Here is a 13,015-nt window from a genome sequence, read left to right as displayed (position 1 = left end):
ATTTTAGTAAGAAATTATCTCGTAAAATGTATTTCTTATGTGCAAAAAAAAACCATAGCCATGTGTTGTACAAAGTTACAATATCTTTCTTGTAGTATTACAAACTATTTCTTGGCAAATGGTTTCCAAAGGAAACGTTTGTAAAAGTTCAGAAAATATTTTTTTCTGAGTACCAGCGCGCTTTCTTTATTTTCCTGCACAAGCGGAATTTAAATACTTCAGTAAGGTATTTATTTTGATACCCTCAGCGAACAGCCAGTCTCGAAATCTTTTCGTGAAAAATTCGCGCCCTTGCACATAACATGTGTTTATACTCTACCAGCACTGCACTGAAAGAAATTGTTGTATATTTTACAAGGAAAATCTTTGGAAACCCTGTTGCCAAGGATATTACTTGTAAAACTTCAATGCAGAGCTTTGTACCATGTGCGATTTTGCAAGGCTCTGCCTTGTAGTTTTGCAAGAAATATCCTTGGCAACAGGGTTTCCAAGAATTTCCCTTGTAAAAGTACAAAAATTTTTTTAGAGTGTGACAGCAGAGACCCTCGAATCTCGAATCTATGTTCAGTATTTTAGCTAGAAAGTAACTTGCCGGCAAACACAGATGGCAGCAACAGCAGCGCTGCTAGTGAGCTGACGTGGAACTACAACCAGCCCGTTCACAGGGAGGGAAGCCACAACCAGATCCCAGGAAGTAAAAGGTTAGGTTCGGTCAGGGTAATAATTTTTTTTTTTCCGGGAGAGTAGGTTAGGTTAGGTTACCGCAACTAAAATGAAAGGTTGGTTAGGTTGGGTTAGCGTTATTGAAAATACTCTACAAACGTAAACTATTTAAATCCTTGGAATGTGTTTTTTTTTACGAGCGATCGAAAAACTTTATAGAGCTTCGGAACTGTTTGGGTGTGGCTCTCATCCCTGTGAATTGAAGGCTCCCCTTCGCCGGCGAGATTGGGGCACAGAGTAAGTAAAGAGAGACACAGGAGTCACTCATTATGGAGTGGTGGGTGGGTAGTAGGAGTCTGTACACATACCATTAATAAAGACGAGAAATAAAACCATCAAATATTACGTAATGGGGGGAAAAAAGAAAAACTTTTCTAAGGTGCAATAGCGCCTATATCCTGCAAACTAATACTAATGAAAAGTATATTCGTGTTAAATGTCTTCCTTTTGTCAAAATACATTTTATATCACATGCTTAAATAAATTATTTGTATGGTCATGCAGGGGGGCATTTTCAGAGGCTAGTTATTTTCTCAATAATATTTCGTGTCGAGAAGGTTTTTGTTTATAAATCGCACTCAGCATTTTTTTTCCGGCACAATTTCGATTTTCTAAACGAATTCAGTTGGCGTTTTCAAGTTATTTAGCAATAAAATCCACTAACGTATACACGTGCGTAGATTTACAAACATCTGCCACAAAAACAAAGTCAAGTGTAACAGTGTGACCACTCTTTCGAATAGTTTTATAGACATCCACAGTAAAGATGATTAATTTGATACACTAATATTAGATATCTTTGTTAAGACATAAATATTAAAATATGCAAAAGAACGAAGGTTATTGGAAAGCATTCTATATACTCATGAATAAAAGCGTATACCTGTAAATCATACTGGTTGGTGCTTTATTTCGAGGTTGGTAATAGCATTGGGACCAACTTCAGACGAAAGCTTAGTAGGCCCCTATCTAGTGTCAGCCCCATGGATCAAGTCGTCATTTTTAAGGGTTTGTGTCTGGGATGGGAAAGGACGGCGGGGGGGGGGGGAATTGCGTTAATTACCCCTCCCATAGGAAGATTTGTCGACGACCTCGACTTGGGGGGGGGGGGGAGTTAACGTAATATTTTTTTCCTGGCCTAACTAAAACTATGTGTATTGATTTGGGAAGGATCTGGGTTAGAGAAGACTCTTAAGTGCGTCTCAGACCGAAGCATATACGCCTAATCATGGTATAGGTTTCAGCAGAAAGGGTAGCATGCATCATGTGCTTTGTTCGGGGATTGACCCGGTAATGACATCATTCATGCCATGACTTACTCCCCTATCTCAGATCTGGACTGTAACTGCATAAGCTGGGCCCAGGTAGAACCTTGCGTAGACGCAAATAAAACCCTGGGCACATTCCATGCGGGGGCTAAATTCTTGCAAGCATTAAGCAGGCAGGTTCAAGGATGTTCCTGAAGAAGAGCTTGACGGGAAGGGAGGAGGGGGGGGGGGGAGAAAGATCCAACCAAGCCGGGGTCGGGAGATTGGGCCTTTGCGTTCCATTTTTGGTGTTAGTGCGCGTCCGGATTGGTACCCCTGGCGGTGAGCTACCGCGGCTGCCAGTCAGCGACTATGGAAAGGAGCGCATGTGAATGATAACTGGACGCAGTTATGCAAAAAGGAACCAACCCGCATGTAACCTATTCTGAGTATTTTGAAGTTAAAGTTAATTATAAATTGTAATTCTCGTATTGATAAAATAATGTGGGTGTAATTTTAATGGTCTAGTATAAATACAGATATAATAATAGCAACGACGGTACGATCAACCTTGTACTATTTTAATTTATTTTCAAATAAAATATAACAAAATTGTGGGTTGGTTCCTTTTTGCATAACTACGTCCAACTATCGGAATGAACCGCGAACTGGCGCGGCATCGAGCGTCACCGCAGGAGGAGGCTTGGGGAGGGGGGGGGGGGGTGGAGCGGAGGGAGTTGTTCACCTGCAGCAGCGGCTGGGCGCGGTAGCTGCCGTAGCCGTGGCCGCCGTAGCCCAGGTTGGACAACATCTCGGGGCTGAAGCGGTTGAAGAGGCCGCCCCAGGCGAGGGCGGGGCTGGTGGCCGCCAGCAGCGCCACGGCGCTCAGCAGCAGCAGCTTCATGGCGGGTCCTGTCTGCGAACACCAGCCGCCTGGTAGCCTCCAGCCTGCCTTCTTCCTCCTAGCACTCATGCGTGCAGGCAACATCATGTGGTCAGTAACACCTCATAACTAGAGACCCGGAAATTTCGCGGACTCATTTAGTCGCAAGCTAGAATGCAAACACTCACACTCTCGCACTGTGTTCATGATTGGCACGCAGTTGTTTGGACACGCCCGTCTACGACCGTGAGCCAATGATGCCCAGCTAGGAGAGAAGTAAGCGAATCAGGTAGTGCCAAATAACAAGGATAAAAATGTTCTCGCTAAGAAATCAACCAATAGGAAAGTAAACATGGGTCGAGCACACCTATAACTTTGAATTCTATCCTGAGGCCAGAAGAATCCGCGAAATTTCCGGGTCTCTACTCATAACTAGAGACCGGAAAAATTCGCGGATTCATTTTGAGACAGGCTGGAATCCAAAGTTCATTTAGATTAATGCTGCGTCAGCGATTGGACCGCAATTTACCTGAAGGACTATGAGCCAATGGCAAACACTCAACAAAAGAAGTATCGAATCATAAATAATCGCAGTAAACAGGTGTCCCGAGTCGGTAGCCAATGACCAGGTGATAGTTGCCGCGAGTACATAGAGAATCATCGTGGATTCTATCCTAGTGGTCATTGAAACCACGAATTTTTCCAGTCCCTACTCATAACACTGAAATGCAGCAAAATTCACCTCAATTACTAGAGACCTGCAAAATTCGCGGATTCATTTACCTCCAGGATAGACTCCACAGTCCTTTAAATACTCGCGGAAATGACACCTGTTCATTGGCTACTGAAGCGTGAGACGTCTCAACTAGGCTGTCCGTAATTTGGCAGTTTCTTGGTTTAGTGTTTCCCGTTGGCTAACAGTTCCCCGGATAAAATGTGGGCCAATCGCAGAAGCGGTACGAAGGTATAGTTGTTTTTGATGCTAGCCTATCGCGAAACGAATCCGCGAATTTTGCATGTCTCCACTCATAACACTGAAATGCAGCAAAATTCACCTCAATTACCTCATATATCATTAAAATAGAGAATTAATTTCATAAATAATTAATTTGGTATTTATTAAAAAACAAACTAAAATAAATTAAAAAATATATATATTACTTAGTTTTTATTATTGGTTTTTTAAAAGTAAATAAAAGCAGTCTATAACTGATACCATACAGACACGGATAAAGGCCTATAGAGAAACATGACAAGGAAATATATATTTAAGTATAATGATTGTGGGCTTTTAATACTGAATACTGTTATTTTTTATTAATGGCATGTTTTATTTGCAGTTTTTTTGTTGAAGTTTCGTCAGTTTATGTAGTATTGTTTTGTATAAATATTGAAATAAAATGGTTTATAAGACCACAAAATATTGCCTCTACTGATGAGTAAACATCTTAGCTCTCGGTATACGGCATTTTGTAGGAGTAATTTCGTTGATATGAAACGGAAATGCGCAACCGTATAAGTCTCAGAAACTTCGAAAATATGTCGGACCCGCCATGATTAATTTGTATGTATCATAAAAACCGTGGTCACCCATCACAATACCAACCATGCTCGATAGTGCTTCAATTTGATAAAAGTCCACACTTATTAATATACTTTTACCTCCTCAGTCACCATATTATGAAAAACAATAAGAATATCTCAGAGAAAATAATATTGTTACGAGTACTTTACTTTTTGATCTTTTAATCCACCCTGCCTAATCAGCGTGCGAACTGCATCGTAACTGTTCCGAAACTACCCGAAGCCCAAAAAATGCACAGACTTTGACAAAAATTGAAGGAAATAAGAAAATATTAGCCTAACCTAACCTAGGTTAAGTTGGGTTTGGTTCTGTTAGATTATTACCATGTTGTTGAACAGAATTATAGTTTGATTTTAAAAAGGAGTAAAATTGTTAAATTTACCCCCTCAAATAAATACTTTTCGTATATTTATCACAATCGGCGTTATTTTTAAGAATTCTACGTTAAATTTGGTGTCCGAGTTTCCTATAGTAATTTATTTGCAACATGAGTATACATTAAGCTCTTCGTTAATGAGGTAAGATGTTTACACATCGCTGGCGAGAGCTCAAAGACTCGCTCACATTTTTTTAAAATACATTCACTATAGAAACACTTTTTTATTGTTTCAATTAAACAAGTCCTTATTTGATGGGTTTTAGGAACTTAACGGCAAATCTTTACTTCAGTCCTAGTATGTATTGAAAACATTAAATCTTGTGGTATACAGTTTTGGGTTAACCTTTTGTATATAGCCTTTGTCGTAAAACGTTTTTTTAAAAGCATATTTAGGTTTTTCCTAAACCACAGAAACCAGATTTTATTATAATTTTGGGGGAGCTGTAACATGTCATTGATTTGCGAATGATATACGAAAAATTAAAGATTTTTTTTTTAAGATGAAAAATACACACGAACGGTTAATACAAAACTATACATCACATGATTTCATGCTTCTGGATACATGTTGTTTCACTATGATTGGACATTTCTAATAAAATTTATTTTACAGTTGTATTTGAAATGTGTACTTATACACCAAACATTACCAAATGATAGCATCGCCAATAGTAAAGACGAAATAAAAGAAATAAAAATTCATATTGACTCGAAGAACTGATCCTAACAATCTGTCGGTTTACTAGATGTGGGAAAAAAACTCTTAATAAAACTAACAAAATGCAATGGTGCTTTCTAGGTTCAAATCACGGAACAAACTTAGATTACTTCAAGGTGCAACTGGCCATCCGTAAGGGCGATTCCATCAAGCGCATCAACCGCTCAGTCGCCTCTGTGTGCAGGGCAGCGAAAGGATGAGCAGTCTCACCGCTATGATGCCTGCAACTACAGGGCATTAAGCGGTGACCATGCAATAGTATCGTTGTAAGTTGCAGGGTGGCTTCGCAAATATTTATATTTCCAGGAATACATGCAACTAATCATTGAATTATACTTAGGCCAAAAGTAGAGCCACTTGAAAAAAAAAATGATTTGATTACTTTTATTAAAACATTATTCAATTCTTTCTCGTTACTTAAACTCTACATTATGCATGATCGTGATAGCTAAACATAAAAAGTTATCATTTAGAACACAGTTCCGTTCCTATCGAAAAAAATAAAGCTAAAGCATATATGTTCTTTGGAAGTAATATTTAGAAGAAGGAATTTTTTTACGTACAAATATTTTTTACAGACAAAATTGAATGCTTGAATACCACCTAAAGTTTGTGTTTATATATATTTTTTAATAAAATATAGGTATATGTATAAATTTAAAAAAAATGCATGAAAACTTAAGTGTTTACAACAGAGTTTCCATGGGTTTAAATTATTTAATTACTTTAAGTGAAATAAACTTTAAAACTTGCACGCGTACTTTTAGAGAGGGGACACAGTATACCTAAATAATTAAACAGTTTATGACGAGTAAATAGTGAGGAATGAAGAATGCCATTGCTTCAGCAAATACTTCAGCAATTCGGTCGCAGGAAATAATCCTGCTTCATTTCTTGAAACTGCGGGCTTTCAGGAACTCAAACACCGCGAGACAAATATTTGTTCTTCAAATTACAAGAGCGTTTACTTACGAGCGCGACCCCGTGTTTCATTTTCTTTTCAGCATTTGAGTTTCGGATTCGGTAAACTGTCCTCCTGTTCAGCGGGAGGGCGGAAGGTTGGGAGGGCAAGAAAACTCTAGAATTGTCCCCGATCCCTTTTCTCGTGGAGGCACTGTTCTCGCCGGGGTCCAATATCAGTGGCGAATGTCTTGGGATCTTCATTCACAGCCCACAACTGTCACTCCTGTATCGCACCATAACCGCCGAGAAATTCGCCGCCGTCACATAACGCAAATGCGCGTTGCCTTGCGGGAACACAGCGCGGCACTTGCCCGCCAACAATGCATACTGTATGTCTGTGTATGTCTTCTGCTTGCATCGAGCCACCAGGAAGGCCACACATCGAGCTGAAACGTGATGAGCTTTATTCTTTCTTTCACCTCAGATCGAAATTAAAACCTCGAATTTGATAAGGCCAAGTTTTTTTTTAATAATTTAAAATCTATTAATTAAATATTAATTACTCATAAATAAAATTTTACACCATGCAAGACCTTAGCCAGAGACTGAAGTAAATTTCGATAATTATTATAGACAGTTTATACACATAATATGAATATTTTTCAATTTTTATTTTCTGGTTTAGAACTAACGTGACATTTCATTCAAATTCGACTTTGTTTCGTATACTTATAAATATGCGTTGACGCATTTTGACATGACTGTAAATAAATCGTGAATAAAATTATATATATTTTGTCTTAAATGTTCTATTTTTTTAATTTCTCCAGTTTATTGTTTTTAAAGAAAAGCCGTTGCGGTGTCAAATTTCAAGGTTAATTTTTTTTTCATGACTAATATTTAACCCTTTCAGTCCACTGGAGTGGACGATTTATATCGCAATGATGCATGGAGTTTATCAACCCATGAATGTGTAGGTCATTGTGTACATGCTAGTTGACATCATACTCTAAGGCTATGAAATAAAAAAAAAATATATTACAATAATTTTATATACTGAAATATAATAATTATACATTAATATTATGACTAAAATTATTACTACAAAAATATAGCTACAAAAATTTATTTAAAATAAAAAAATATAAAAATTGATATATTGGGGATTGACAAAGTGTGACGGTTAAAGCGCGTTGCTTAGTTTATAAGCAAATCGATCTTTACTCTAATGTTCGTTTTTTACTTGCCACAAACCTAAGAAACCTATGAAAAGCCAGTGAAAAATCGTAACTTTTTTTTTCGAAGGACATAATCCGAAGGTGGGGAGAATCTACTGGAGCGCGCGCACGTCAGAGCATTAAGGTCGGAACTGCTGAAAGCTGTCTGCGGGGCGTTACTTTTTTATTTTTTATTTCGCCGCCGGGATTACGTCGCGAGGGGCTCGGAACGCACTTCCACTCCGCGACTGCCGACGTCCTGTTACTCGTCGGCCGTCTCATTTCCTGCAGCCGTCCGCGCCCCGTCACGTGACTTCCGGCCCTCATCTCCCCTGCTCGCCCCGTCCTTCCTGCCACACCTCGTCTTTCCGAGACCGCGACTCCGAACACCCGTCCCACCCGGGCACACACACGGTGCGCAGAGCTTCAGGAAAAACAACGCGATTTCAAAACTACTCAACACATCCGAGTGGGGTCTGCTTACGAAAAGCATTTAAGAGTTTGCCGAAGGCCGAATAGTACTTTTGATTTCGGATTTAGTTTCTTAAATTATAGTTTTAGAAGAGTTAAAATGGCTAAAACGTATGTTTTCAGTGTAATTTTTAGGCGTAAAACAACCGTTACAGATTCTTGAAAGCACTTAACGGACTTGCATTACCCCTTTGTCGCCATTTCTCCGCCATATAATGTTACGGTCACCGCTCAAATTTCACAGTTATCCTGTAACGACGAGAAGACTGCGCGGCAGTTCAGAGCCTTGCGCTTAGAGGCGACACCGCGCTAGAAGCACCAGCTAGCGTCGCGCTTATCATCCCGCCTCACTAACACAGATACACCCCTGACGAGGTGAGCCCCTTAAACCCTGGCACGCAGAGAAACAAAGCTTCATGAACAGCGATCACGCGGTTTCAATACTCGATCAACATTGAATAAATAGAATTTATCATTTTTTTTACTATATGCATTTTTCGATGCCATGCTTATTTTTAAAATTAAAGCAGCAAGTTAAAGAATTCATATTTAGGGCCTACGTTTTTTCCAAATTTGCACAAGTAAAATCCAGAAGCAGAAAAAATCGTAAACATGAATGTTTATTGAAACTTGTTGAGAAGAAAAAAAAATTGGGGACACACATACATGAGTACACATACATTTATACAAACATGTATATTATCTAATAAAGTATGGCTGTAGAAGCGACATTTCAGTACACACAGATCATACAGACTTAATTTAGGGACAATTATGTGATCGGCTGTTGGTATCTTGTGACTGTTGCTGCCATGCATATAACAGTTAACTATAGCCTGTCATTGGAACTGGAATTTGGTGACTGCTACGTGGAAAGCATATTACAGACCTGTTCAGCTGTCCTTTATAAGCTCATTTCCTTCAGGGAACGTACTTTCAGCGCTGCCTGTAAGGTTCCGGGAAAATGTACTCTCGGTTGCGCGATGAAACGTTACGGCTCCGTCTGCTTTCAGAAGGACTGGCGTCATGCTCCGTAGTTATTCTAGAGTAACACGCTTTTTTCATTAGATTTCATGCATGGCGAGCGGAAGAATAAAATATTTAGCTTCAGTATCATCCATTTACAAGGCTAATTGTTAGAACCAAATAGCTTTGAAAATGTGATTTAAGAAGAAAATTTGTATTAATTGTTCAGATGCGGACACACAGTAAATAAAAATGTAGAGAATTGCCGTAGCCAATTAGTCAGAGAAAAGTTTTAAAATCTAAATATTTGCTTGAATTTCGTCTCTAGCGTGTACTTTTTGAACAGTAAAAAAATACTAAAAAGTGTGTTTTCACGGAACTTTAAGGAATGAAAAAATTCTACGCACGGTATTGTAAGTTTAAGTGGTATAGGGAAGTGCAAGAATCTTCTATCTCTAATATTCCAACATAAATACATAGGGTCACCTCTTAAACACCATTAGATTGGTTACAGACACGAAGACTGCGTGCCTGGCACGTAGAGGTGATGAGGCGTGTGATGCTAGAGCCATCGTCGCCCTTAGCTCCCCCTTAGTTTTAGAGCTCTTGCGGGCAAATAGCGCTCTTACCTGCTCCGTCTGCGGATAACAACCCTCATAATACGAAGACTGCGCCTTCGTGGTAGGCAACGTGCGAGACTTGTGTGGTGTACGTGTTGCTTGCTGGACAGCTGGCTGTACGATTGCTCTGCGAGTGATACAGTGAAGTGTCCTTCGATACGGCAAAGACGTGCCGGATTGGTGAATTTTAACGGAATATCTACCGTCAATGTATTTTTAAAGAGAATACAAAATAATAATAAATATAACATTTTTAGTGAGTTGATCTATAGAATGATAAAATACAGATGACCGTGGTCTTCAAAAAATCATTACGGTAAGCTACCTTTGAAATGCGAAATACAATTTGCTACTAAACATGAAATAATGCACTGAAATGAAAACCGAAAGTTAAGATAAATCCTGAGCGAAAAAAATAAATAAATAAAACCCGCAGGCAGCGCAGTAATGCGAAGTCCAATATCAACAGCCAGAATACACCAGAAAAAAATCTGAACGTGAGAGGGTCGATTGTTGCCGGATTAAAGTGTTCATCGAACCAAATATTGCTATTTTATAAACTTTATAATTATTTATATTACATAAATTTTAAATTTCTCTGAATATTTTGATGATAATTACAGATTTTCAATATGGTGTATGTGACTTCATAATCCAAAATGGTGGAATGTTCTATAATCCAATATGGTAGCTGTGAAGGTATATTTCAAAATGGCGGAGAGTCCTTGAAAACAAAAATGCGAATACAAAATGGCGGCTGGAGTTGAGGTAAAATGTCAAGTCATTCAAGATGGACGCCGTGACGTCACAAATCCAATATGGCGCCCAGTCATTGACCCCGATATCTGCTACCCAGCCTGAATCGTGTGCCAAACACCCCCAAATCACACTACTTATATATATTTAATTTACTTTGTATAGTTCGACTGCCCATTGAGACTCCCTAACGACCAATGAAACCAAGCCACAGCAGTAATAGCCGAGATATCGACACTTTAACTTCACTCTCTGGAGAAAATTGAGCGGCGAGGTAAGGTGGTAGTATCATAAATCATTTCGACTATATAATTATGTGTTTTTTCAAATTATTTTTAATCAATTCATAATATAACACAATTTAATAATTCAGTAGAGACTTTTTCTACGAAACAAGTCCTTGTTTAATGATTTTTATGAACTGGAAAGTAGATTTTTATGTCAATCTTAGCATTTTCTGAAGGTATGGAATCATGCGTTAAACAGTTCTGGATTAACATTTCGTACGTAGGCATTATCTTAAACTTATTTTATTTCATCATTAAAAATAAATGAAAAATTCGTTTTCATAAACCATTAAAAACTGAATTGTCAGGGTTATCAGTGAAAAATAAAGATTTTGAAGATAAAGGATACACGCGGAATGTTAATACAAAACTGTGCACCAAATTATTTCGTTCTAACAGTACTTACTAGGACTGACATAAAAATTTGCCCTTACGTTAATAAAAAAAACATTAAATAAGGGTTTGTTTATTATAAAAAGTCGATGGAATGTGGTTATTTAAGGAATTTTTTTAAATCATGTGCAATAACCAGAAATAATCGAAGAAAAGTGATGCAGGATACTACAACCTTACCTAGCGAGCGTGATTTTACCGATCGTGATTGCCCGCAGCGAGCGAGTCACCGAGCCGACCGAGCCGACCGAGCAGCGGAACAGAGGCCCCCGTGACGGCGAAATGGAATATGGGTCGTGTGCGCAAGATTCGAGCGCAGGGGTTTCGAACCTGCTGAAACTCGACTACGCGTGGTACGGTCGTGCGCTCAGGAGGGAAATGAATTAATTTTTGTTTCCGTTACGGACGCATGGCCGCTTGGCGGGAGTTGGGAAATGATTATGTTTATCACACCATAATGGTGGCCAGAAACTGTCGAGATGTTACATTAATCAGGTAGTCACTGCTTTAAAAATAGACCACCGTGATTATCTAGATAAGTGACTCACGATAAAATGTACATAGAATTATGCGTAACCTGACGTAAACCAATATAGTGTATGAGTTGTTTAAAAAAAAAGTTTAAAGCTATTGCGAAAGAATCATGTTTGAAATACCAACTTATATACAGTAGCCGGCATTTTTCGTGAAAAAAATATATTTGCACTGCAACAATGTATATTCGCACCCGGCGGTTTCTTCCTTGTGATTGGCGGCCGTCTGCGAGAGAAGTCGTTGCCTTATTTGACTGAGCCACTCGGACCGCATTTGCATCCGCGCTGAACTACTGTTATTGGTAGTGTTAACAAAACGACATGTTCCTGGAAGGAACTCATCCAATCGCGAAACACAAGACGACGCTACAGTATTTTTTTAACTTTCAGCTAGTCTCGGATTTTTTTTTTGCTTGTCTACTAACGCTATACCTAGGGACAGGAAAAATTCGCGGGTTCAATGACCTGTAGGATGAACTCCATAGTTCTACGTACACTCGGTCAAACGTCACCCACTCATTGGCCGCTGTCTTGTGAGACGTTCCAGCGAAGCAGCCTGTGATTCGCATAAAGCTTTGGTTGGGTGTTTCTCGTTGGTCCAGAGACATCCGGGTGAGTTCTGAGCCAATAGCGGAGGCAGCACTAAGGTGTAACGATTTGTATTTTAACCCATCGCGAAATGAACTCGCGAATTTTTTTTCCGGTCTACCAGCCTACACCAACAGATGCGCGAGAAAGATCGCGAATCTCCCGCGGCCATTGTCCGGAAGTTGCTCGGCCCGTGGGTTTGCGAACACGTCGCTGTGACGAGGGTCGAGTGGAGGAGCAGGAGGAGGAAGAGGAGGCGGTGTGTGGCGTGTCACCTGTGTGGTCGGGGCGGCTTGCAGCGACTGCCGTGGGCTGGTTGCTGCCGGTGCGCTGGCTGACTCCTCGCTGAACTAGGCTGTCGCTGGCCCGCCGAGTATCGACCCCTTGCCTCGCGCCGCCCCCGCCTGTGCGCGGCCGGGGCTGCGCGTGGCCTCGTCGCCCCCCGCCAGACCGGGCCGCCTTCACTCCCGCAGCGCACGGCGAACCACCCACGTTGCTAGAGACCTGCAACATTCGCGGATTCATTTCGCGATAGTCTGGAATTCATACACGTATACCTTTAAGCTGCTTTTGCTGTTGGCTCACCACTGTTCGTCTTGGGCGACTCTGAGCCAATGAGAAACCCTCAACCAAAGAAGTAACGAATCAGGGGCAAACCAGTTGAGACGACTCGCGAGTCGGCAGCCAACGAACTGGCGTTATTGGCCCGAGTCTACAAAAGACCGTGTAGACTATCCTGGTGGTCA

The 13,015-nt window shown here is 40.1% G+C and overlaps 1 protein-coding gene across 2 annotated transcripts in view; it reads right to left on the bottom strand.

The window, feature by feature from the left end:
- The window catches only part of LOC134533939 (ITG-like peptide), a 38,486-nt gene extending 25,731 nt beyond the window's left edge, over nt 1–12,755 (bottom strand). The window contains exons 1-2 of one of the 2 annotated variants that reach the window (XM_063371757.1): nt 12,545–12,755; nt 2,716–2,886 (exon numbers count right to left, since the gene is read on the bottom strand). In XM_063371757.1, coding sequence (XP_063227827.1) covers nt 2,716–2,874 — 159 coding nt within the window. In that variant the 5' untranslated portion in view covers nt 2,875–2,886; nt 12,545–12,755. The remainder of the gene's footprint in view (nt 1–2,715; nt 2,887–12,544) is intronic. The other variant, XM_063371759.1, reaches the window with a different exon arrangement.
- Nucleotides 12,756–13,015: the final 260 nt, after the last annotated feature.

This window comes from Bacillus rossius, chromosome 7 (assembly GCF_032445375.1).
Source record: "Bacillus rossius redtenbacheri isolate Brsri chromosome 7, Brsri_v3, whole genome shotgun sequence".
NCBI lineage: Eukaryota > Metazoa > Arthropoda > Insecta > Phasmatodea > Bacillidae > Bacillus > Bacillus rossius.
The sequence above is the reverse complement of the archived record's forward strand: the minus strand, read 5'-3'. Positions and strand labels throughout refer to the sequence as shown.